Source organism: Podarcis filfolensis (assembly GCF_964270895.1).
Source record: "Podarcis filfolensis genome assembly, chromosome: 3".
NCBI classification, from domain to species: domain Eukaryota; kingdom Metazoa; phylum Chordata; class Lepidosauria; order Squamata; family Lacertidae; genus Podarcis; species Podarcis filfolensis.
Genome location: NC_139606.1, coordinates 97157659 through 97185288, shown reverse-complemented (window position 1 = coordinate 97185288; position 27630 = coordinate 97157659). Strand labels below are relative to the sequence as shown.

Sequence of the window (27630 nt, the reverse complement as noted above, 5' to 3'; positions counted from 1 at the left end):
TAACCATTACTCCCTGGGTGAACTTGCCTCACTTTTTGTCTGCACTGCATGCTGAACCCATGGGCTTAACTTCTCAAGAGACGTTCCTGCCATCCTCCTTGTATTACATGGCTGCCTGGCCCAACCCTCCAACTCCTTGTCCCACAACCTGATTGTCCAATAGGAGGGAAATTTATTAAGACGTCTGTCACTTCATTGAGCACACTGGAGTTAAATCATTGCTTCCAGTTCCAACCTAGTGTCCTGAGGTAAAGTTCCCTCAGCACCATAACCTTCTCCGGAAGCAGTGTAAACAATATGCTGTAAGGAAAGGAGGTGCATTAGTAATAAAGAGCAAGTTTTATTGTTACCTCAGCATTTGGGATACCTCTAGGCAGTACTCCACAAAAAGTATCCTGGTAGTTTCTTTTGTTGTGTACACAACTTGTTGTGGCTGAAAACTATGGCTTTCTCTTGCCAGGGCAAGAGGAGGCTGCAGAATATCTATTGTCCTTATGGGCCACTATAGGCACCCCACATGCAGCACCGCTTCAAATGTGATTACAGTGGTGCCTCGCAAGACGAAATTAATTCGTTCCGCGAGTCTTTTCGTCTTGCGCGGTTTTTCGTCTTGCGAAGCACGGTCAGTCGCAACTGCACCTCTTCAAGCGGTTTTTTAAAAAAGGAAACAAACTCGCAAGACGTTTTCGTCTTGCGAAGCAAGCCCATAGGGAAAATCGTCTTGCGAAGCAACTCAAAAAACGAAAAACTCTTTCGTCTTGCGAGTTTTTCGTCTTCCGAGGCATTCGTCTTGCGAGGTACCACTGTAATTCTAAGAAGCCTGAGTGCTTATCAGGAGCTGGTAGGGGAGAAGGCAGCCATTGGAGGTGAAAGCATTGGTCATGTCTTAGACGAGGGACAAGGACCTTTGGCCCTCCAGAAGTTGAATTCCAACTCCCATCAGCTAGTGGCCAGAGATGGCAGCAATTGTAGTCCAGATCTGGAGGGCTGCATGTTCCCTATCCAGGTCTAATGCAGGGCCTGGGTATTTGCTGTGGGGTCTGCCACCACTCTGCCTTTTCTGCACATGAATTGGCTCTGCCATTACCGCAGATTTGTTTCCATGCAGAGATTGGCTGTTCTGGACAGGAGCGTCTTGCCAGCGTGCCAGGCTTGAATTGTAGGCTGACATTTGGGATTGTCTGTTTGTTTATTTGGTTTAAGAGCATTTATAAGCTGCTTAAAGTTTTGTAAATCTCTTGGTGCTGCGCAACATAAAATGACCATTTTCATCAAAACAGAAGTGCAGCATGAAACAGGAGTATAAAAGCATATTAAAAACAAATAACATGGGTATTCAGGGAATTCAAAATCATAAAACAGGTTTCGAGCTTATGGGCCACAGAAAGTCTGGGTAGTTGCAATTTCACAAGCTTTATGGCAGGGGGCGGGTAGTGTTTTCTAACTATTAGTAGAGCTAAGCCAAAGCTGGGCTGATCCATTTATTGCTCCATCATGCATTGATTATTGCTCTAAAGATGAGCATTTGCAAGGAAGGATGTGCTCAAAGGTGTCAGTTACCCCTCAATTCAATCCCCATGAGAGGGACCAGCTGCTTAGGGCTTTTTTATTATTATTCCTTATGAATGTTGAATCCAGACCCAGCAAGAAGTATGTCTTTTTTCGGCCTGCTCTCATTAATAAGGGATTGTGAGACATTGCTACACACCGTGGAAGGGGGAAATGGCTAAATGTAAACACAGATTCTCTCTCTACCAAGAGCTTTAGCTTTAGCTGTTCTCCTTAAAAGGGCTCTGGTTTCCATGTTGTTGCCTCCTTTGGCAAAGAGGATGGGTTTTGAACAGGGCATTTTCTAAATATATATAGGCAAGAAGCTGACCTAAACTCAGAGGGGGCAAAAACCCCTTTAAAATGCACCACCTGACTTAACCCCAATCCTCACTATTCTACTTAAGAACTTTATGGATAGCTTTTCAAGCTGCCAGAACAATAAAGAGGAACTAGATCAGGAAAAGTAGAGCATCCTTTTTTTGCTTTTCATACATCCTTGCAAAGCTTCATTTACCCACATGGTGAAGAATTTAATAAAGTTCGCTTAGTCATCAGTGCAAATCCTCGTCAAATATCACATTGCTGACGGTGACTCACAGCTTAGGGAAGGAGAGCGGCTGAAAAATAGAATTGAGCATCTGAGAATCTGCTGCAGCTTGAGGTTAGCTTAGGTTACTCCTTATTCATTAGCGGCCTAATGAGTCAGAGTAGGTGGCATGGCATTTTCTCCCAATTGCTTCCTCACCTGCGGCATGGCTAGGAGGTTTTCTGCCTCGGTCAGTACAGATAGCCAGGAGGAGTTATGCATAGAGGACCGTACTGAAATATTTTTTTACATCTAAGGCACTTTCAGGATGTGGTGGGCATGCAAGGTCCAGAAAGTGGAGATCCCAGGGCCTCTGTCCCTCTTAGTGTCTCTCCATAAAGAAACCGTAGAACAGGGGTCCTCAAACTGTCCACTCCCCAGGGACCAGTTGAGGCAGCTGGAAATTACTGAGTCCCACCAGTCGCAAAACAGTGATCAGGGGTCCATGCCAGTCACAAAATGACAGCGGATGGAGGCAGAGTTCGTCATAACCAGCTGGGAAGTACCATCTTTGCAAATAGCTAAAACACCACAGTGTGGCAAGGAGTTCCAAAGCTTGACTTTCCTCAACCCAAGTCCCATTTTAGGCGGTATTTGCTGCGCCAGAGAAGACATTCTTTTATATTTTTTTCCCTTCACACCCCCATATGCCTTTTATCCCTCTAACTTCTCCCATTCTCCTTTCATACTGAGCTCTCTCCAGTTTCTGGTTTCTTTTTATCCATACTCCCTTGCCTCTTTAAGTTCACGTCTTCCTCCTTTTAATAGCTTTCCTATTTCCTATCCCCTTCCTTTATATCCCCAGTTTTTTTATTTATATAATAATAAATAACACACTAACCTTTTATCTTGCTTTCTGATACTCTTCAACATCTCCTCTGGCCCTTTCCCATCTGAGCCTTCCATCCCATCTGAGCCTTCCCTCTCTCTCTCTCTCTCTCTCTCTCTCTCTCACACACACACACACACACACACACACACACACAGACACACACAAGCTCCTCTGCCACACAGTGTGCAAGGAGCTGCTGGTCGTGACATTAGTCCTGTCAAAAGGCCATGGCATAGCTAAGAGGTGGACCAGGCAAGTGAAGAGGCCCCCGGTAGGCTGTGGCACTCAGCCCCCCTGAAAGTGGATAAAGGCCACACCCCATAGTCGCCTTTGACTCACAGCAAGCAAATCTAGCAACAAGGCCTACTGAGGTTTCTGAATGCATCGCAGTCAAACAGAACCGGTTGTTTCTGTATGAGAAGCAGAAGGGTGTTGCCTTGACCTTTCAAGAAAAGAATTCTGATTTACAGATAGCTTCCTATATGGACGTTCTGTTTGCATACTGCAACAGGGAATCTAACACAGAATCAGGCTTCCAAAGGATTTCAGCCTAATTCATCAGAGCAAATTACTTTGCCTTGTGGATTTGCAGAAGCGTTTGAAAGTGTCCTGGTAAATCAACCAAGGAGTCTCAAACAGAAAAGCAGGAATGCTGAAGTTGTGTGTGTTTGGGAGGTGGTGGGGATTTTTGTGCTGTGCCCTACATGGGCCAGAGGATAGTCTGAAGGCACATGCTACGCTGCTGAAGCTAAGCAGATCTGTCGTCCCCATAAGCTCTCTGGGTATGAGCCTGCCAGGGAACCAGAGGTAAGCTGCTCTGAGCTTTTTGGAGTTACAGCAGGCTGTGCAAGGGTGACTGAAAAAAAACCAGTACTTCTTTCTACTCTCCCCTGCTCCCCACGCCACCTGTCTCATAATCTTTGTTGCCACCCCAGACTTTTCCAAAATATTCTGCATTATTTGAGAATGGAAAAGATTGCACTTGAAGTGACTCATACATAGCTGTTAATTTTGCAGGTTCTTGACAGGGTACAGGGTTTTGGCTTTATGCCAGCGTCAGAGAAGCTGTGATCCTTCAAATATTGCTGGCCTCCAACTCCCCCATCATCCCTGAGCATTTCTCATGCTGGTTGGAGCTGATAAGAGTTGGGAGTCCAGCAATATTTGGAGGACCGCAGGTTTCCCAACCCAGGCTGATGTAATACAGGATGTGTCCAACGTATGTATGGATTTCTAGCTTTCCGTACCTGCACACTTAAATTTATTCCCTATTACTTTTCCTGGGTTAAAAATGCTTGTCTTTTTTTGAAAGACGTCATTCATACCAAGGCTGTCTGCAAAATATAACTCTGTGTTAAGAAATGGAGATTTTGTAAACGCCGCTGATGAGCTGGGCTTATGATGCCTGTTCTGTATGTGGCCAGGTTTGTGTGTGCTGTGATTCTAGAGCAAGGATGTCGAAGTTATGGCACTCCAGATGTTGTGGGACTCCAACTCCCTCCAGCCCCTCTGCCAGAATGACCGAAGGTCGGGGATAAGGGAGTCATAGTCCAACATCTGGAAAGCCACAGGTTTCCCTATATCAGTCCTAGGGGAAGATGGGGAAGGAAAAAGCAGGAATAGTGGTTCTGAGTGCAGAATTTAGACTTCTGACAACCTTATTTGTTTGTTTTAAATCATGTTACTTAAAACACTGAACAGGTTGTGGGGTGGGGAATATATATAATTTTTAAAAGAAGCTCATGGGATTTATGGCTGACAAGATATCTCAGTCGGTAGAGCATGAGACTCTTAATCCCAGGGTTGTGGGTTCGAACCCCACATTGCATGAAAGATTCCTGCATTGTGGAGGGCGGGGTTGGACTAGATGACCCTCATGACCCCTTCCAACTCTACAATTCTATGATACTATATAAGATATGCTTTAAAGTGTGCAGCCAACAGCTGCTGATATCTCTGAAGCCAGGAATTGATGTGGCAGCTGAGTTACATTTCCAGTGGTTGGGAAGCGAAGGTTGTGTCCTGCATCGTTCTTTCCCCTCGCTACAAGTGAGACAATTGGCGCAAACTGAGCAAAATAAGTGAGGCCTTGCAAATTTGCATGATTTGTACAGCTTCTTTAGGTGCAGAATTTGGATGGCTTTTAACATTTTGTATGTGTGTGTGCACGCACACACACGTTTCCTCGGCATGCCGCTGGTTTCTCAACTTCCTTTTAAACTTGCACTGTTTGAAAGGCAGCACTGTTTGGTAATGGTGGATTACAGAGCAGATTTTGCTAACTTGGCGCCCTCCACATGTTTTGTACTACAACTCCCATCAACCCCAGCTGTGCTGGCTGCGGCTGACGGGAGTTATAGTACAAAACATTCAGAGAGCACCAGGCTGGAAAATATCCCAGACTGATGTTTGTCCTTCTGATACTTAGATGTTTTGATGTTCCGGTGTCTTCGCTTTTCTGACTTTCTCTGCAATTCTTCCTTTCTATAGGTATCTGAGCCCCAACTTCCTCCCATGATGCTCATTGGCCACTTGCAGGAGGTCACCTCTGTTGCCTGGTGTCCATCTGACTTCACTATGGTTTGCTTCCACGTTTTCAAAGTCTCTCCTTATGCCTGCCTTCTGAAAGAAACTCCACTAACAAAAGCCTAAATATAATTTCTTTTCATTTGCTTCAAAGCAAAAGTAGCTTCTCCTGCCCAGATAGCCTTACGCCCTTGGCTATACAACAGACTCTCCCACTGTGAGATGAGGCAGATGAAAGGACCTTTTTTCAGTTGTAGAGCACCATTTGTGGAGCTCAGAAGGACCGCTGGAAAGACCTGTCAGGAGTATACATGGGCCACTGGTATCAAACTATGTGCCTTACTAGAAAAGCTAATCAATAGACTGAAACTGACATGGGGACAAATAGAAGAGTACGCCTTCACTTTGGTATAACTCCCCTTTATCACATACACAGCCCAACAAGACAACAACAAGAACCCACCAATAGCATATGAATCAATATGGCCAGCTTGACCCAATAATTCCTCCGCCACCACACACACACAAGCAAAAAAAAAATCTCACTACAACCAACTAAAGACAACCAACCATACCCCAGCTCCCACATCCCTCTCACTACCAAGGAAATGTAATAAACAAATAGAAAGAGAACCTACCCAAGTAACTCTGACATAAAATCTCACGCATGCACTAAGTAAAAGAATACAAGTTTTACCATCCCAACCCCCTCTTTTCTTCCCCAGCCTTCTACTATATACAACACTAATGTCTCACAACAAATGTAATTGATCTGTAGAAAACACAACTTGAAAAAAGAGAGAATGCACATACTTTTGTAAACTAATAAAATTTTTAATAACAATAATTTTATTTATTTTTAAGGCCTTGTCTGGCAAGGTTATCTTTGCACCAGGCAAACCCTTTTTTTATTCTCACATGTTCTTGTACATGGAACATGTGTTTGCTTAGTTCTTCATTTCTCCCAATCCCTTTTCCTCTTGTGATGTGTCTTGTCAAGATTGTAAGCCTAAAGACAGGGGCTATCTCCCTTGTTCGTTTTGTGTGTGTGTTTGATTTGTAAGCTCAAGAGTGGATTAAAAAATCCTGTCAACTGAAGAGCTAGTACCTCTTTGTGGAATTCTTTCCCCAATAAGGTTTTTAATATTTCATCATTTACAAAGTTACAGGCTTCAAAACTGAATATCTCACCATTCCAATTGATTGTCAAAGACAGCTAACAACATCACTGTTAAAACAATAAAACATTTTAAAAAATGGATTTACAGAATGAAACAACAGCCTAAAACATAATCTATAAAAAGCAGCAGCAGAAAATGCAAAAACTACAGCCAGCGTCTCATCTTGGTAGCATAGAGACATATTTGGCAATTATTGGAACCAGATGTTATAGCCTAAAGGCCAATCTCATACCTTTTTTTCTCTTGCTATGTTTTATTATATTTTAATTCCATAAACAGCTCTGAAATTTATTTAAGAGGCGGTATAGAAATCTATTGATTTAAACTTAATAAAACAGGTGGTTAAAAAAAAAATTACTGACTCATAATTCTACCGGGCTCTAATCTGAAATGACATAGCATTACATCCTTTAAAATTCAGCTAATAAAGAGAGAGCCTGAGGTTCTCAATGTAGCAGGATAGCTGCAAGTCCCTTCTCTGACACATTTACCATTCCCAAAACTCGCCACTCTTCCACTGTTTGTTAGAGAGTCAACATCTTCAGTTGTTTGCAAAGTGCGGCGTTTCTCAGCCGGCTCCCTGTGCTCTTTTGCAGATTTCCACATGTTCAGACGACAACACCGTCAAGATTTGGCGCTTAAAGCGAGAAACCGAAGAAGAGAACTGTCTAGACAAAAGCAGCTTGGTGGGTTGGGCCTGCCAGAAGAAAGTGGGAGAACAAAGTGGAACAGGTAAGAACTTCCGAGACGCTGACAAATGTTCTCTCCTGTGCAGTAGATTTGTAGCTTGGGGGCAATTTCTTTAATAAAGCAGAGGCATGGCAGAAATTAGGTTCGAGAACAGTTTTCGCAACAGCTATATGAAACTGATGTCTTGTCAGTGTGTGAAATACCTGTGTAGACGGAAGATGATTTTTTCCCACCCCTCTGCATAGCTCATGGAAGACTAGTAATTAAAAGTACATAAGCCTAATTCAGGTTATCAGTTTGATGTGCAGCTGAGAGAATACAGCTGCCACAGAATATGAACGTGTGTATTCAAGGTAACAGGTTGAATGTCAAAAAGCATTGCAGACATGTGGCAAAATTGTGGCTCGGTGATTACCAGCTTAAAACAGCATTTAAAGGCATGGTAAAACCCAATCTTGCCACAGATTTGTAAGAAGTGGAAGCATTCAAACAGCTCTGCAAGTTAATGCAGTAAGCTGGTCACCTGGAGCTGATTATGTTGGCCCTGAAATCAAGGATAATTTTTCTTATCTATCTTTTAAGGATTCTCTGTGAATTATGCAAATAAAGAAAAGTTACAATTGGTTGTATTGCGTAGTCCAGAGGTTCTCAGACATTGTGCTCCAAGGGCCCACTTGAGACAGCTGAAAATTACTGAAGCTCATCAGTCATAATCAGGCAGCCTTCCTTCCCACCTAGCTAACAGGACGAGTGGTTAGGGATGATGGGAATTGTAGTTGCAAAACAGCTGGAGGGCCAAGTTTGGCCATCACTGCTCTATGGTTTTAACCTTTAATTATAAACTTCAGCATGTTATCCCACAAACAATTGGTTCTAGATTATTTAATATTCCTCCAAAAAATACAGTTTTATTGTTTTGTGATCATGTGGAAAATTCAGTAATCTGTCACTTCACAATTGCTGAAGCATACCCATGGAAACACTCTCTTCCCTCTATCCCTTTCTCCCCACAACTCAATAACAAAGAAGAAAAAGAACCACCAATGTGGTAAAACTATAGGTCTGTTTCAGTGGATTGTGATTGAATCACACAATTCACACTTACACGCTAAAGCATAAGACAGTGGCATAGACCATTTGCTAGCACAACATTTATTATTGCCAATAGACTGATCCTATGGTACAGTTTAAAACATCAATACTCTCTGGATTGTGCTCCCCAGGATTTCACAGTAATAGGGGAACAGGCTGTCTTTCTGCTTGAGGCATAAAGCCTCTCTCATAATATGTTCTCCATAGTCTCATTTGCAACCATACAATTACAGGTACAAGCATACAGTCCATTCACACACAGTCTATTTTAAGCAAAGAAAGTAAAGTCAGTAAACTGAAACAAAAGCAAAAGTTCAGGTCACTTAAGATGTGCCAAGACATTCTCCTTCCTTCAGTTCAGATGTAGTTGCAGCATCCTGTGTTGCTGATCTCTTCATGGTGTTCGGATCATTCTTTCTCTGTTCCCAATGTGTAGTTAGAGAGCTTTTCATCCCGAGGAGTGACTTAGCAGCCATCTTGTGGCTAAGATAGCCACACACCCTAATTCCATAAGAATTGTATAATAGATGTCAATAAACAAAAATACCAGAAATTCAACTGCATACTGTAGAGTGAAGTGCACCTATCACATGCATGCTTGCTCTGTGGATATCACTGAAAAAGGGGCAGCCCAGATTGCCAAAGGGATGAGGCATCTTTTCTTTGAGGAAAGGGTAGTGTTTGGAGTGGCGGAGGAGACCTGGAAGCTGCATGTGCATAATGAGGAATGGAATGAGTCAATAAGGGGAAAAGTTTCTGCCTCCATAAAACGAGAACTCCAAGGTCAGCTGATGAAATTGATGGGCTCTAGGCTCAGGAGACTAGAAATGCATGATTACCATGTGTAATTCACTGCCACAAAACATAATGGCCACTAGATTAGAGGACTTTAAAATGGGCTGGAGTAATACATAGAGGAGCTTTGGTCATAGCTATTAACCATAAGCCTTAATGGAGCCTGATGTCTGGAAGCAGTATACCTCGGAATGTCAGATGCTGGGAACATAGGGATGGGGGGGTGGAACCCTCATGCTCATGCCCTGTGAAGTCTTCTTTGGACCTATATCTCTGAGGGAAACAATGCCAGGCTAGGTGGACACTTTGTCTAATCCAGCTGGGCTGCTTTTGTGTTGTATTCTTGCCCAGAGGGCAGAGAGCTCTTCCCCTCTATTCCACCACATAAAAATAAAAGCTTTTGGAGTAGTTTCCCCAGTTGCTAAAAAGATTGATGATATCTACAGACAGGAAACAGAAGGAGCTGGCTAGAGTCCTCTTAGCAACTCATAAATAAAAAAATTCCTGAAAGAGGTACCTGCTCTGAAGGAAAAGTAGTGTTTGGTTTTTGTTCAAAGAAAAAGTAAAGTTAAATAAATAAATATGCATGCATGCATGCATGCACAGTTGTGGGAAAGATGCCCTGCTGGGGAGCAAATGTCTTACAGCAGTGGTTCCCAATTGGGGATCTGTGTAATCCTCCCAGGGGGTCTGTGGCACATAACCACCAGCTGTCCGGGACATCCCATTTGGGGGTACTATGCTCTTGTGTGGGTCACATGACTCATGCAGGAGTACAGCCCGGTTTTGTGCTGGAACATGTTGGAGGGTACAGTAGCACAATTCACATAACAAAAACTACCACAGAGATATCGACTTTTTCAAAAGTAGGGGGTCCATGGCTTGGCTTTTGAAAAAACAGGGGGTCTGCAGTACTTAGCTAATTGAGAACCACCAGCTTACAAGACTAATGAAATGGTTAAAAGTTAAAGAGCTATTCTTCATGGCAGTGCTATTCTTCATAGTGGTGGGGAACCTGTGGCCCTCCAGATGTTGCTGAACTCACATCATCCTGATCGTTGGCTATGCTGGCTGGGATTGATGGGAATTGGAGTCCAACATCTGGAAGCCATCAAATTCTGGGCAGCCGTGAGATGCAATCGTGGCAGCAGCAGCAGTTGTGTGTTTACAGTTATCTTTAAAGCTCATTTACCTGGCCAAGCTATGTTTGGGAAGGGGTGTGCATGTGTCTATTACTGTTCTAGGACAATGCAGCACAAGGAATGTAAACAAATAGAGTTTCCTGGTTCAACCTGGCTTGTATAAATAATAATAAAACCATCTTTATCTAAATCCTCTGGGTAGGGCATACAAATATTTGGATTAAGAGGAATTCTAGTTACGTAGTGCTGAACTAGTGGTTCAGAGCTAAGGTTTATACAACCTCCATCCCCACCCCAAAAGTTTCCTGAGTAAAATCAGTACTCCTGGGCTTTGTCCACAGCCCTAAGCACCTCCTTGGGTTGTATCCTGCCCATCCATGGGACTGCAGTGGCAGATACAATCATAGTTGCTAAACTGTAATCTCAAATCCAGAAATCCTACTGTGAACAGAATTACTAGGCAGGTTTACGCTATTTATTGTACTGTTGTCAGTGTGCTTGACACTTAACAGGGTGATTGCAAGACAGATCCCTACTCTGTGGAGGTAACAGGAAGGATATGCATTCAGTCCAGGCCACTAAATTATGACTTGGCTTTTCCTGCCCTACAGTCCATTCAGAGCAAATAGAAATAGTGTGGCAAATTATTCAGGACAGTGTTCTTCTTCCTTTCTTGTTATTTGCAGAAAAAGGGGGCATTAGTGGAGAAGATAAAAGAGGACATTAGCCTGCCCTAGGTTCAGAATAGCAAGTTGGAGGTGTGGCATGTGCAAAGGAGCAGGGAGCTTGTAGGGGTTTGTCGTGAACAATTGCAGTTGCTGCTGTTTCTGTCTGAATCGAGAGGCTTTGGAGTCCTTGCCTTTCTGTTCAGATTAGTTTTACAAGTAAATGAGCTAGAACCTCAAACTATTAATAACCACTACGATTTGTGAAGGTCCAATTGATGTACTAAAGCAATTTTGTATGGGTCTACAGCTGTGTAGCAAATTATTGGCACCAGACCTAATATCTTGATCTTGGGGACCAGAAGTTTTTCCAATTCTATCCCAAATCCCATGAGTTTGTCTAAAAAAAAACCCCTAACAAATCCAAAAGGTATGTAAGAACCCCTGTGCCAGACCCACAAGAGAGGGTATCCCAGATACTGCTTTTGACCTGGAGGCTGTTTTTTTTTCACCTTCACAAATGGCTTCTTTCAACCCAGAGAAATGGAAGAAAGGGATTGTTTTGCCAACATAGAATTCACTTGCAGGAAACTTGCAGAACAATAGGAGGGTATGTGCCAGTTCTTTCGTGCTGTGTGTATCTCGTGTACACACGCATACGTCATTGTCCTCTTAGGAAACCTACTTTTAAAAAACCAACTTCCTATTGATACTGAAGTAGTTGTTAAATCTCCCAGCTTGAAAACTGCAAGTGATGTCCGTGCTGGATATTTACAGTCAAAAAGTTGGCTCTTGTTAGGAAAAAAATGGATACCTTATTCTTTATTCAGCTCAGGAATGGGAAAGGAAGTGCAAGGATCGTGCAGACATAGGCAGACTTCCTGCATACTTTGGCTTTTTGAACACCAAACATGTGCTATGTGCACACAATAGTTATTTGCACTCCGATTCACTGTTGCCTTAACCAGGTACTATTTTATTGGAATAAAACGTGCATCCAGCTAGCGATTGGCACTAGGTGCAGCTGTGCAGAGACTATTAAACTGACTGCAATATAGAGCAAGCTCTTCTTCCCTCTCACTTCAGAGCTATAAGCTGTGAGGCAGGGCGCTGTACAAGTCTTTGAAACCTTCAAGAAGATGAGTCTTGCTTCAGTGTTTGTTTTACTTGCATGCATGTCCATAATTTTAGGCTGCAATCCTCAGAAGTTTGCAATGAGCGACCCTTTGACTATGTGGAATGCTAGTATGTCCTGATTGTGCCCTTGCTTTCTTCACACTTGGGATGCTTTGTCCTCATCTGGGCTTTGTGTTTTACCTTCAGGAACTCAAAGCAGCAGCCAAGGGACTCCTGCTAAAGCCTCTCTGATGGGCAGCCCCCCTGTTTCTTCGCCACAGCCTGCAGCGTGCGCTCCAGCTTACACCGGAGATCTTCCTCTTCCCTCCAGCACACCAACATCGTCATCAGTCAAACCTCCAGCCACATCGGCCTACATTCCAACAAGGCAGAAGGAAACCGCTACAGACACAATGCCCAAACCAGCTCCTCCTTCAGTTATGTCCATTCGGCAGTGGGTCACCAAGACTCCAAATGTATCTTCCCATGTGAAAGCCGCAGCAGAGATTTCTCAGGTCCTCGCCACTTCTGAATCGCCACGTCTGAGGCTTGAGGTGCGAGCCAAAAGGAGGCTAGACTCCAGCAAGGAAGGACCTGCCAAGTGCCTAAGAACCTGCAACTGTGTGACTGATCTTCACCCGGTGCCTAAAAAATCCAGGCCACAGCAGGACACTTTGGAAGCAGACTTAGAAGGGGAAGGCTGCCTGACTCTCAGTGGTCAAGCTCAGGCCGCTGAAAGCCTGGAAGGGCCTTCCCCACCTGGAAATCCTTGTTCCTCTGCAAGCTTCTCAAACCTTTCGCTTCCTCTCAAGGCCCCTTGTGGGAAAATGGCTGACAAGGAGAATGGTTCTCCAGAGAAAAGAAACTGGCTGTCTGCTTTAGGGGACAAGCTGCGGAATAACAAGCCTACTTGTCCAAATGGGTCTGGCTGCAGCTCCCAGCCGTTGCGGAATCTGAGCACAAGGCGACTGGAAGCTGGGACAGGAATTGTGTCACCAGGGCCTGTAAGTACATTTAACGTGGCTACAACATCTTTGATGTTTGAGTTTATATCTGGGGTTCCCAGTGTGTGGTGCCTGAGAAGACCACAGAGCCTAGGACTTGCCGATCAGAAGGTCGGCGGTTCAAATCCCTGCGATGGGGTGAGCTCCCGTTGCTCGGTCCCTGCTCCTGCCAACCTAGCAGTTCAAAAGCACCTCAAAGTGCAAGTAGATAAATAGGTACCGCTCCAGCGGGAAGGTAAACGGCGTTTCCGTGCGCTGCTCTGGTTTGCCAGAAGCAGTTTAGTCATGCTGGCCACATGACCTGGAAGCTGTTCGCCGGCTTCCTCGGCCAATAAAGCGAGATGAGCGCCGCAACCCCAGAGTCGGTCACAACTGGACCTAATGGTCAGGGGTCCCTTTACCTTTTACTAGGACATGCCAGGCACAGATGAAGTAGGGCAGCCCATTTATGTGAATGTTTACCCCACCCTGTTCTATTGCTCAGAGTGGCTTGAGCAATTTAAACGTTTTCTGCCTTCCCTTCAATTCCATTTAAAGGCTTTGATGAGGGTTGTTGCTGACAGCAGGAAACAGCACCGGGAAGCAAATCATCCATTGTTATCTGAGTTTCTTTTCCTGCTCTGTCACAGCAGGCAAAGCTGCAGCAATAGATACAAGGAAGTGGAGCTTAGCTGTGTAATGGGGATGGAAACATTTATAACAGGACTGCTGCATTCCATTCCGTGATAGGAAGGACACTTTGCTTTGGGGTTATGGGAAACGTATTTGCCATTTTTTGGAGACCAGGACAGAATTGGGCCTCTCTTGCTTCATGGGTTGCTAACTTCACCTTGCTTAATTTCTCTGATTATGTTTTCTGAAAGGCAGTGGTACTTCATAGTGCAGATCCTGCACTCTGAGAGTTGCAGTGAGGATGACACTACCTCACTCAGATGATGAGTGGGTAACTCAGGGCTGCCCTTTCCTTGAGAGAAGAAGGGGGTTCTGCCCTTGCTCAGCAGCATCAATTTGATACTTATGGACTGCAAGGCTTGCATTCTGCGGTTTGTTGTCTTCTCAAGAGCCAGTAAGGTGTAAGACTTGACATGATGCTCGATACCGTCTGGGTTCACATCCATGCACAACTATGTTGTCTGCGGTGGGGGAAAACCATATTGTCCAGTTTGAGAACTTTGTGGTGGGGAGAGGATTGCGACAAAAGTATTATAAAATAAGGTTCCTTTTGCTACTTCTGCAAACCTTGGGGTTCCCCAGAGACTGCTGATACAGTGGTACCTCAGGTTACATACGCTTCAGGTTACATACGCTTCAGGTTACAGACTCCGCTAACCCAGAAATATTGCTTCAGGTTAAGAACTTTGCTTCAGGATGAGAACAGAAATTGTGCTCCGGTGGCGCGGCAGCAGCAGGAGGCCCCATTAGATAAAGTGGTGCTTCAGGTTAAGAACAGTTTCAGGTTAAGTACAGACCTCCGGAACGAATTAAGTACTTAGCCTGAGGTACCACTGTACCTCAGCATTAATGGTGCTGTTTTGGCTACATGAGGATCCTGAGGAAGTTCATTATTAGGATTTGAATTTCTGAACTAGAATGGCTTTAGAGAGGATAAAATTTTCAAAAAGAAAATACATATCCAATGTGTATAAGTGTGTCTGACCTGATACATAACTCTGCCCTTCTTTTCCCCTCACAGGGCGTAGCTACTTTGGTTCCCATGAGGAAGATTTGCACATACTTTGAGCGAAAATTACAGAAAAACTGACGAGTAACATTCTTCTAGACTTTCTGTAATGCTGTAGCATACTTGAAATTACTGTGAGTGGATTTGTACCACCCATTGAAAGACACTGTTGTCTTTGGACTTTAATAAAATTAACTTCCTGATTTATTTTTTTAACAAATTATAAAATCTGTTATCCATTTATTGCATTTAATTAGTTAATACACCAGCTAAGGGGGGGATATCTGCTCAGTTAATGTATAGGAACAGATAGATTTTAAAATATAAACTGTGGTGTGTGTTTTTAATTGCAATGTTTCTAACAACCTTTTTCTCAATTCCTTTGTATTTCTTTGTTGGAAATATGTATTGCCATGTCTGGCATACTGCTTTCAATGGAAGGAGGTTTCAAGTACAACATTAGCACCCTGCCATTAATGGTAAACTTAGATATTTAGCTGAGCCTCTGACTCCCATTGAAAGAAACATCTATATTTTGTGCTGCTCATTCTTCCATTGTTGCAACAGTGTAAATGTGACTTGTTTTATATGAATGCAAAGTTTCTTAACACCCGTGGCTACTTTTTCCTTCTTTTCTAATGGAGTTCATATGAATGGGAGGAGGGGAAAACATTTAATACAGTACTGGGGGAAATACTTCACCCATGCCTTGAAGCGTCATTTGAAGGAATGCCTAAATGAGAGCATTATTGTCACCGTAGTTCAGAGAAGTGAGGCAGAAAGCCTAACACCCTGACATGCGAAAGACTCACTTCTTTTCTCAACCCTCTGTTTTTATTTTAACAAAATTTATAGATTGCTTGGTTGCACAACAGCAGCCTCTAAGATATTTACAAAATACATGGAGTGGATATCTCAAAAATAACTTCAGGAACCTGAACTCAAGAGTCATGTCCCGTAAGAAAGTTACTAGGATGAATTAGCAAAAACCCCTGAGTCCCAGTTAGATGCAAGAGAAATTCATTTGTTACAGATGTCAAAATTGGGGTCAAAGACTGAAATAGTTGTGTAGTTCAATTGCTAGAGCGACATAGTTGCAGAGATTAAAATGGTTAGTTCAAGTAAAATGTGTGCATAGCCTTCAATGCTCCACCATCCCTGGACCTAACATCTTCTACTCTACTAGTTTCTATGACAGGGGCAAATCTAGGTAGAGATAAGGAATATTACTGTTGCTGTATAAGGAATGGGAACTGTTGGGAGGAATCTCCCAGGCTGTAATAATGAGGCCTATGTATTCCAGAAAAAGTTCAAATGTAAATGGTAGGGAATTGAACCACCCAAGGGAAGAAATGACAAAAACAGAAGGATTGAAACTCCTGTTCCAAGGATAATAGAAGGAGAAACTTTCACTGTGACCAAGGGGTCAAGGACTAAGACTGGATACCAAGGCTATTATAGTGGCTGAACACAAGCCATAGGCTGCAGGTACTGAAAATCAGTCTGGTTTATCCAGGAAAATGTCAGTTGTGAGTGGCCAAAGGTAAGTATGCCTTTGTAGGTAATCTTAATCACTGAATGGTTCTTTTCAGAACCTTCCAAGTACAGTTCCTAGAATAGAAAATTGATTTAAGGGGACAATGCATGCCTTCATATTCTCTCAAGCATCTCTGGATAGTACGAGGGAAAAAACAGGTAGGAGGCAAGGGAACAGGTAGGGGAGGGAAACTAGTGACATTTGGAGCTTTCTGTCTTAGGAGAGAGATCCCAGGAAAGCTGAACAGCATGGTCCTCCATGGACAAGCACTTAAAATAACTTGGGCTTCTGAGAGGAGAAGGCACCTGAGAGCTGAGACACAAATCAAATGGCTGAGATTAGAATTGGCTTGAGTGTGAATCTATCCTTAACTGATACAAACAACTACAGACTGGTAGGGACAATACTAATTGAGGAAGACTTTATTTTTGTCAGGGCTGCTATTAATATCAGTAACCTGCCTGTCACCCTTAGGTCCCAAGACAGGTTACAACAGCTAAGACACAATGTAAAAATCCATTTAAAACAACTTACACAAATCTCTGGTGTCTTACACTCATATAAAAGGTAAAGGGACCCCTGACAGGTCCAGTTGCGGACGACTCTGGGGTTGCAGCACTCATCTCGCTTTACTGGCCGAGGGAGCCGGCGTGTCAAATGCCAGGCTAAAGAGGTATGTCTTCAGCATTCAATGAAATGTTTTTGTGAAGGTGCCATTCACACCTCTGTGGGGAAGAAATTCTGCAACTTTGGGGCTGCCACAGAGAAGGCGTTTTTCCAGGCCACCACACCCTCCACTTCTGAGGGCAGTAGAACAACCAAGAGGGCCCCTTCTGCCGATCTTAACACCCAAGGATGTCTGTAAGGAAGGAGGCAGCATTTCAGCTATTTGGAGCCTGAGTCGTCAAAGCTGAGCGATTTAGGGCTTTAAACACTAACATGAGCACCCTGAACCTGTTTTCAGACAGGTTATGTGAGCTCTAAATGGAACCCAGCCAATAATCTGGCCACTGCATTTTAAACCAATTGATGTTTTTGAGTTGTCTTCAAGGACAGCTCTGCATAGAGCATGTTGCAATCATCCAGTCTGGGAAGTTCCCAGAGCATGGAGTACAAGAGTGGCTGTAGTTGGTTGAACCAGCCAGAGCTGGAAATTTCATGGCCAAATGGAGGCGCATGCTTGTGCTGGAAGCCAGCACCTAGCAAACAGATCAAGTGCCGAGTTGAGCATTAGCATACACTCAGAGCTCTTGCTCTGGGATGCCAGCCAGAGCAGGCACCTGAGTAACAAAGGGGGAGATTATTATTTGGGCAAAGGGAGTCCAAAGGGTCAAGCAATGCAAAGGATTATTTAGCAAAGTGGAGCTTGATCTCAGCAAATCCTGCAAATGGCTGGATCACCGCAGAAAGTAATTTGCCCGTCTTTAGAGTGTTTGTTTACAATATCCTGTGATCAGAGCCTCGATTCACTGGCACACTGCCTAGTACCGTGACACACCTATTCCTGCTTTGCATCGCTAGACCTTTTTGAGTTTGTTTTTCTTCTCTGGAGTATATATACCTACCCACTTAAGACATGACTTCGTTTATTTGATGAAATAGGCCCTACTATATGAACATTTATGCTGCAGTTTATTAGAGCCTTTCCAGGTGCTGTGGGCTTCTTGCTTGTATTTGCTGTGGCACACTTAATGCAGACACTTCTCTGGAACTTCTCATAATCCAGTTTCACTGCAAGGTGCTTTTTATAGTTTCGGGCTTTGCAGCCAGGTCCTATCTGTGTTTACCTGGAAGCAAGCCTTCTTTCACAATGAGGCAGCGGAAAAGTAGGTGAGTTCATCATGCCCTATTTCCCCCCCTCAAGTGAAGTGTCATCAATAGTGATTTAAGCCCTGTTATTTAGGTAGAAGTGTGGTTTTCAGCACCTTTTTTAATTGTACAAGTTTAGGAGATTAAACTCCTAAACCTTGGAAAGAATAGGGACTGGGGAATAATACACACTGCACCAAATGCTAATTGTTTCATTGGCAAAGCTTGAGGACACAATGCTAAAGTCAAGTTTTTCCTCACAATATCACCGCAGGAACGAAGCACATCACGGGGGCTTATATTCAAATAACTGCTGTAGTGCTTAGATATGTGAAACAAAAGAACACCTGACTGGAATTAATGGCACCGATGCCGTATCAACAGTGGAAAAAATATCCTTTATTCAGTTCCATTTATGAATCACTTCCTATGAAAGATCTCAAAGCGGTTAACAATAAAACGGCAATATGAAAAATGACTTCACCGACAAAACTGAAACATTCCATAAATAAACACAGTTTCAAATCCAGTACAAACTGGGATAAAGATCTCTAATTAAAAGCCTTGTTGGAAAACGAAGACATTCGTCAGTCTAAAAAGACAATATATCTGATATATGAAGGGAGGAAGTTCCAAAGAGGGGCTGTTTCCACACTAAAGGCCTGAGTCCTTCCTTGTCTACAAGAGGCCCTCTGCTTCAGAGCATTGTGATTGGTTGAGTAAACAAGGAATAAGGCTATCTTTTTAGGTACCCTGCTCCCAAAGTGTGTAGGGCTTTGTATACCTTGTATACTTTGGTATCTTCAATGCAGCCCATTCCCTGGCAGTGTATTTCTTTCAGCAGTTGTGTAACAACACGTGGCAATGGCCTGCACGGTAGCACTCAGGCTGCTGCATTTTGCACTAGCCACAGCTTCCAGACGAACCTAAGGGGCAATTCTACATTATGGCAATCCATCCTGGATGGACAACGGTTATCAGGTTAAATCCTGGTCCAGACATGGCTGTAGCTGTCTTTCTAGTGACAGATAGATCCAGGAGCACTGCCTAGACTATGAGCCTGTGCCTTCAAGGGGAAAAAAACCCTATCCAAAGCAAGCAATTGACCAATTATCTGGACTCAGAAACTGCTCACCCACAGCACTCTGATCTGAAGGAGCATCTCCACCCCCATCATTCTGCCCGGAGACTGAGGTCCAGTTCCGAGGGCCTTCTGGTGGTTCCCTCACTGTGAGAAGCAAAGTTACAGGGAACCAGGCAGAGGGCCTTCTCGGTAGTGGCACCCGCCCCGTGAAACACCCTCCCATCAGATGTCAAATAAATTAACAATTATCCAACTTTTAGAAGACATCTGAAGGCAACCCTGTTTAGGAAAGCTTTTAATATCTGAGGAATTATTGTATTTTAATGTTTTGTTGGAAGCTGCCCAGAGTGGCTGGGGAAGCCCAGCCAGATGGGCGGGGTATAAATAATAACATGATGATGATGATGATCTTGATCTTGCCAGTGTTTGGAGTCTGCTTCTTGGCCCTCATCCACTCCACCACTGAGTCTCAGCACTGGTCCAGGGCATGCATAGCCTCTTCTGATCCAGATATTATGGCAAAATAGAGCTGGGTATCTTCGGCATACTGTTGAAAGGTTGCCCTTAGTTCCCTGATATGCTAAGGTAGAACAGGATGATCCCATTCCGTGGCTTCATGTATATTTTCATGGAGAATAAGACAGAGCCATGTGGAACCCCAAATTTAGAGGGTCCATGGGACTAAGCAATCTTTTGAGACCAAGTATCCAAGTAGCAGCAGAACCGCAGAGTGCTGCCCTCTACCCTCACTCCAACAGCTGTCCTAGAAAAAATACCATAATGGTGCCTGCATTAGTTGAGAGATCAAGGAGAACCTGCAATGTCAACAGTTCCCCTGTGTCTATAGGTCATCCTAAAGAACTTGTGATATGCAAGTGTTCAGATAAGCATTACACCCTTTTTTCACTCCTACATACAAGGTGATATCTGTGCCAAAACCAAGCCTGAACCTAATCAGATCTTGGTTTCATCCAGCAGAACCAAGATCTCACTTGAACACCTTCCCCAAGAATGGGACATTTGCTTTTGGCCTGTAGCTTAAATTATCTGAAGCAAACAACTGTTTCTTAAGGAGTATATAAACCCACATATGTTATTTTGAAAGCTATGTTTTCTAAGGAGGTGAGTGGTGTTGCAGTTAAAGTAAACTTCATTTTGATGAGTTTAGAACTTGCTGGATCTCTGCAGACAGGGTGCTCCCTCACATCAGATCAAACTATTTTGTCCATCTAGGCCAAGATTGTATCATCAACCCCATGACTTGATCCTTTTAACTGGAGATACCAAAGATAGAATCTTTGCTATGCAGGCATTCTGCTGCCCTCTTCCCAATCTGTTTAGCAGGTCTGGCTGAAGATCTAATTTGCTTAAGCCAGAGTTTCACAACTTTTTAATTCATTTTCTATGCATTCAAAAGAAGCCTCCATGGTTGGAACTCCTACAAAATCATAGGAAGCTTGGACTCTCTCCACCCCAAAACTTTTCCCCTAAATAAATTATAATTACTACATTCCAAGACCCTCCAAGTGTCCCTATTTTCCAAGGACGTCTCAAATTTGGGGAAGCCATCCCGGTTTCTGATTTGATCCCAGAATGTCCCACTTTTCCTTAGCATGTCCCTATTTTCAATGGAGAAATGTTGGAGTTATCCAGCCTACGAACCATCTGAAGGCAATCAGATGTATAGGGAAGGGTTTTTTTAAATGTTTAATATTTTATTATGCTTTTATATATGTTGGAAGCTGCCCAGAGTGACTAGGGCAACCCAGTAAGATGTGGAGGGGTATAAATAGTAAAATTATCACTATGGAATGGGACGTCCCTATTTTCATCGGAGAAATGTTGGATATGCATTCCATAAAATGACACTCTGATAAGCAGGCAGCTTCAGCAGGAAGCCCAGCTCCTGCCCACCGCAATGAGAGACTATAGAGCAGGCAGAAAGTTTCATACATGGGCATGAGGAATGCATTTTGTGGCCAGGGTTCTCTTTCTCTCCCCCACCCCTAAGAGGCTTTCCTTTATCTGAGGCCTGTCTCATTCTCCAGCGCAGTTCCTGCTGGTTGCCAGGCAACCCCATTCGTACTGTGGTGAACAAATGTTACACAATCTCTACAGTTCTGCTTTTCTTATTAGGAGAACATGCACCTTGGCTAAAAATGGAATGTTTCCTTTCTTCAGGCGACCCCGGGGGGGGGGGGGACAACGCACCCAGCCCAGGGATATTTTTAAAATGGAATCAAAACACTTAAGCGGTTGAATTGTAAAGCTTTCGCGTATCAGGTTCCAGGATCACGGAGGGCCTGTTGGCTTATTTGAAGTGTTTGCGCTCGGTGGTACATCCGTTCTCCTCTACCGTCACTTAAACAGAGAAGTGTCCTGGCTGGCATTTGTATAACTGCCAGGCTGTATGCTCACAAATCAGAATGACGTGACAAAATGTAAAACACAAAAGAAACAGCTGAATTGTTACCGTGGCATGAAATTGAGAGTGTGTGTTTCTGGCTGTTTCTATCTTTTCACGGAGAGACCTGAAGAAGCCAAGACGTACACAGGTGAGGAAACCCAGCACTTGGAAGGAAAAAATCATTCCTATGTGGAACATCTTGGAAACATAGACTAGGAAGAACAGAAGACCTGCTGCCTCAGGCCAAAGGCCCAACTGGTTCAGGAGCTGAGTCTTGTAATTCCCAGAAACTGGTTTTTACAGGCATACTGCCTCCAACCGTGGAGGGAGATCATAGCCATCCTGACTTATTTATAGGCTTTTCCTTCATGATGGACACCAACTTGGGTGGCTTTCAAAGAGAATTAACCAAATTCCTGGAGGACAAAGGTGATCGATTACTACACGGCTACGGACCTCAATACGTCAAGGATCGTCTCTCCTCGTACAAACTGACCCAGACCCCGCGCTTGTCATCTGAGACACTTCTCTATGTCTCTCCCCTCCCCACATCCCAGAAAGTTTTGGAGGGTGGCAACAAGAGAACGGGCCTTTTGTGTGGTGGCTCCCCAATTGTGGAATGCTCTCCCCAGAGAGGCAAGGGCTCTGATTGGCTGTGTAGGTCTGAAGGAGTTTTTGTCTGTATATTTGCTTGAATGTGTCCCTGCTATGTACAAGGCCTGAAGTAAGAAAGACAAAATCTCTCTGTTTATTTCTCCTCAGATTATATGCTGGGTGTTTTTTGTTCAGCTTTTGGTACCAGGATTTATTATCGCCTGAGTTATTTAAGTGACTTTTCTAACAATGCATGTCCTCTCAAGGATACATTTCAGAAAGGCTTCCTGTTCTTCTAGGTAGGTAGAGCTGCGCACCAAAGGAAAGCAGCAGTCTGGGAAGCTTTTTCAGCCTGCGGGTCACATTTCCTTGTGGGCAGCCTTTCAGGCCCCCCACCCCAGCAGTGGTAGGCAGGGCCAGAAGCAAAACAGGTGGAGCAATGGTGTGACACTTACCTTACATTACAGCCATGCAGAAGCTAGAAGTTTCTACAAATCTCTCTCTCTCTCTCTCTCTCTCTCTCTCTCTCTCTCTCTCTCTCTCACACACACACACACACACACACACTCCTTCCAGGCATACAAGAACCATCACTATAGCTCAAATACATTCCAGTCAGGTAAAAGCAGTTAAGGAGGGTGTGACCTGGGGATCATCTCAGGGGCCAAGTAAAGATACCTAAAGGGCCACATTTGACACCTGGACCTAAGGTTCCCCACCCCTGACATAATGCTAAACTATGCCTTTGAGCCATGTCCAAAATGGACCTTGAATGTGCATTCAATTCACACTGTAGAAAGTTGCAGAGAAAATTAATTTTGCCTCCCACTTTTCTCCTTTTCAAACAAAGCAATCGCTAGTTCATCTCCGCATATAAGGTCTAGGGATGGTTCAGTTTCACTGTGTGAAGTTCGGTCTTGGCAAAGTCACTGTCTATTTGTAACTTTGTCCCCATTTGACTACTTGTCTCTTGAGGTTAATACGCATGCATCTCTATTTTTAAAAAAAGACATTGGTTATGTAATCCACTGGGATTAAAAAAAACAAACAGTAACAAGTAGGGTTTTTAAAAAAAGTTTCACTGAATTTCAGAAGCACGTAGGGGGGAAATAATCACATGTGTATCTATCAAATATACATATTCTGCACATTATTGCATTAGCCAAGTATACTAGTATGGTGAAGTGGTTAGAGTTGAAGGTAATAGCAGAGAAAACCAGGTTCAGCACCACACTGAGCCATCAAGTTCACTGGGTGACCTTGGGCCAGTTAGGCTGAGAGAGAGTTAGTCTGAACAGGGTTGTTGTGATAATGCAGTTGGTGGGGAAAGCATGTACAGTGGTACCTCAGGTTAAGTACCTAATTCGTTCTGGAGGTCTGTTCTTAACCTGAAACTGCTCTTAACCTGAAGCACCACTATGGGGCCTCCTGCTGCTGCCGCGCCACCGGAGCCTGATTTCTGTTCTTATCCTGAAGCAAAGTTCTTAACCTGAAGCACTATTTCTGGGTTAGCGGAGTGTGTAACCTGAAGCGTATGTAACCTGAGGTACCACTGTACAGTGGTACCTCTAGATACGAACGGGATCCGTTCCGGAGCCCCGTTCACATCTAGAGGTAAACGTATCTAGCGACGGCATGCCTGCGCACGCACACGCCACTTTTTGCCGCTTCTGCGCATGCGCATGACATCATTTTGAGCGTCTGTGCATGCGCAAGCGGCGAAACCCAGAAGTAACACGCTCCATTACTTCCGGGTTGCCGCGGAGCGCAACTCAAACGTGCTCAACTGAAGCAAATTTAACCCCAGGTATGACTGTATACCATATTTAACTCCTTACACCACTATATATTTCGGAAAGTCATCCTACTATGCATTTGGACATCTTTCTCAAAATACCATAACCAAATTTTGCATGGTGGTTCCTGAGATCAAAGAGCAGGTTTCTGTCTACGTTTAGAAATAGTGGGGTGCCATTTTGAGTCAAGATGGCAGGCCAAACCTTTCAAAACTGCAGTGATTTTAACCACTGATTTCAAATCTGCATCCATTTTTTGGTTTCTTACAATTCCTAAGTAACACCATGTACAGGGCTGCTAGTTGTTTATACATTGATGGGCTGATTGTTTTAAATGTAAAAGCGAAATTAAGCCAGTAAATTGAGATCACCCATAAAACAAATTATAATTTAAAAGAAATGTCTGCCAATGAATCTTTGTAACTCTCTGTAGGCAAAATATCCACTTTGGGGATAGGTGGGTGGGTGGGTGTGAAAAAGCTCTTGTTGATGGTGCTAAGGTATTTTTTGTCCCCAGCTGCTTTGTACCAGAGCAGAGCTATGAAGTCCCTTAGGTGTCTGATAGTGAAACAGGATCCCACACACTTCCTGGCTGCTGAGTTGGATGTCAGTGAAGGCAGCATTCCAAATTATTTGTTGTGTGCTGACGGAATGGCCTCCAGACAGCTTGTACTTTTGGCAGCTTGCTAACCTGATCCATTTGGCCATATCGAGGTGGTGTTTTCCTGCTCTGATTTTTTTTTTGTTTTTATTTTTTAAATAGCTCCCTAGCTAAGCAATGGAAAAGTTTCACACTGGCATTTACAGTTTGCGTATATTTGTTTCCCCCAGATGAGATGGCCACAGTATGAAAGATGTCGCCTACTAGAAACCAGTGGCCCAGAACCAACAACTTACAGGTGAACAAACCTCAGTACGGTGGTACCTCAGGTTAAGAACTTAATTCATTCTGGAGGTCCGTTCTTAACCTGAAAATGTTCTTAACCTGAGGTAGCACTTTAGTTAATGGGGCCTCCCGCTGCTGCCGCGCCACCGCCGTGCAATTTCTGTTCTCATCCTGAAGCAAAGTTCTTAACCCGAGGTACTATTTCTGGGTTAGCGGAGTCTGTAACCTGAAGCGTCTGTAACCTGAAGTACCACTGTATTCAGAGCTGAGCAGTGGTATGCATTTCTGATGCCATCGCTAACTCTTGAGAAGCCCAGGGAGCCTTAAATCTCTTGCCTCAGAATAATTCTAATTTCTGCCAGTGGATCTGCCAGCGCTTTCTCACAACTCTCTTATTCTGCGCCCAACTTTTCTGTGGGAAGGTGGGGCTGCTTCATATTGTTGTGTGCTCTGATCCAGTAGTTCCAAAATTTAATTCTCTGGGCCAAACCTTCGGAATGAAAACTTGCTCATGCCATACCCATTTTTTTAATTGATAGGAAATACATTGGGGGATGAGCAGAAGGCATCTGCAAATGCATACGTGACTGGATGAACTTCCTGTGCAAAAGCTGGGTAAAAACAAAGCAGGTTACACGGCAATGTCAAACAAAACCACAGGCGGTAAGATAATGATGCTGCGCTGAACCACCATACCCTGACCTAGCTCGCTTGACAGTGATGCAAGCCCGTCTGCTTTTTCTGGAATTAAAAAATTACTACTGTTGCAAAGCAGGCAAGCCTTTAATGATGCAGTATGCAGCCGATAAGAGTTTCTTCCAACGCTGATTTTCATCTTGGGGGCTTCGCCAATTGCTGACTGGTGTAATGTGGTTTAACAAAGGAAGGGTTTAAATTTGTCGTTGGTTAAATTATGGGGCTCATTGCCCTAACCCCGCCCTTGTCTTGCCACTGCCTGTCATACATCCCTGCTGATGTGGTTCCGGAAGAGCACTGCTCATCTGCACATGCTTGAGCATGAACAGCTTTGTATGATCGCACTGTGCCTGGGAGTGCGATGCCAGCATTCACCACAAGGAGAAAACAAATATTTGGGGACAATGGTGACAGCAGGGAAAGAAGAGACTTGTAGGGTTGTGTGGAAAGGTCTGTTGGGATGGATGTGGTTGGAAAGGTACAAACTGAACACAAGGTTTAGAGAGGAGCGGAGGCAAGAGGCACAGTGGAAACAGGCTGGTGAAGAAGCCAGAGAGTCATCCCCTCCTGCGGCGACCAGCTCCCCTCCCCTTGGTCTTCCAGAACCAGAAGAGGAATGAAGAGGGTGGAGCAAAGAGAGACAAGGCAAAGGAGCCTCAGGTCGATGGGGAAGGACCCGGCGAAGGAGACAGGGAGCTGTAGGAAGGCAGGGATCTTCATTCCTTGCAACGACCTCATTGGAGCAAGACCACCTGTGATCACTAGGCCTGTGCTGTTTTGGTTTATTCGAATAAAGAGTTAACTTCACTGACACTGGGTGTTTTATTGCTGACCTTCTCAGCTCCTGGGACTTCATGATACATAAGGAGTGTGGCTAATGTCATGAGCAAACACTAGCAATGGACTAAAAAAATAATGTGTGCACAGCCTTAAACCAGACTTGCGTAACTTGTGGTTTGCCAAGCCAAATCCCATCCACCAGCCATGTATCATAGCCTGACAGGTACTTCCCTCCTGTTTTATTGCAGTGTCAAGCATGACCAAAATAACGTTCACTGATTCCTCTGAGAGGCTGGAGGTGCAACTGGTCAGAACTTGTGAAGGATGAACCTCTGCTTATTGGTGAGTTAACCACAGACATGCAAAGCAGATTCTGGATGGTCAGGTTTGATTGTGTGTTCTGTTGAATAAAAATCTCAGTGTGACCCTGGCTGGAGCTCAACCAGCTTGCCTTTTATTATTATTTATTAATTTTGTATATCATCCTTTATCCATAGGTCTCAGCATGGCAGTGCTGTCCTGAAAGATATATCTTTATGGTGTTGCTGTGCTGGTAGGTTCTGATTCTCGAGCTTAGTTTCAACATCATGGTCAAAACATAGTTAGAAATGAACTGCAGGGGTCATGTGCTGTCTCTCCTTCTCTCCTCCCATACACTGATTCTCTTTTTTGATTTGCAGTCATCATAGATTACCTTGGTGTCCAGACTGGGCATGTATTGCTACGGACTGTACCATAAAGGTAGAGGGACCCCTGACCATTAGGTCCAGTCATGGCCAACTCTGGGGTTGCGGTGCTCATCTCGCACTATAGGCCGAGGGAGCCGGCGTACAGCTTCAGTTTGCCTTCAAATCATAATTTGGGGAAATGGTTTGAAACGGTATTATTATTATTATTACTACTATTATTACTATTGTTATGATTATGGTTTGGAGAAACCAGGAAGAGGGGAGAAGAAGCTGAGAAAACGGGAGAAAGGAGGACCTGTGTCCATAGCACATTCCAAAGGGCCAAAGCATAGTCTTCTCATGGCATCTGAACTGGGCCACCCTATGGATTCATTCAGTGGGATTCATTGTAAAACACAGCAAATATTGCTCATACTCTTCCCCCACCCACCCTGTATTGCTTTTGCAAAGATTCTCGGCTGCACAGCCACCTTAAAGAACTGTTTAAGGAA

At 44.0% G+C, this 27630-nt stretch overlaps 1 protein-coding gene and 1 long non-coding RNA gene across 2 annotated transcripts in view; both read left to right on the top strand.

Moving 5' to 3' along the window:
• DTL (denticleless E3 ubiquitin protein ligase homolog) overlaps positions 1–15471 on the top strand; it is a gene marked incomplete at its 5' end in the record, with an annotated part of 30754 nt that extends 15283 nt beyond the window's left edge. The window contains 4 exons of the mRNA XM_083605112.1: positions 5460–5549; positions 7273–7408; positions 12384–13180; positions 14874–15471. Of these exons, the coding sequence (XP_083461238.1) occupies positions 5460–5549; positions 7273–7408; positions 12384–13180; positions 14874–14942 (1092 nt within the window). The 3' untranslated portion in view covers positions 14943–15471. The remainder of the gene's footprint in view (positions 1–5459; positions 5550–7272; positions 7409–12383; positions 13181–14873) is intronic.
• Positions 15472–24666: 9195 nt separating this feature from the next.
• On the top strand, positions 24667–27182 carry LOC310758921. The gene is made up of 3 exons (XR_014546096.1): positions 24667–24802; positions 24920–24987; positions 26699–27182. It is a non-coding gene; the product is annotated as an uncharacterized lncRNA (long non-coding RNA).
• The last annotated feature ends 448 nt before the right edge of the window (positions 27183–27630 follow it).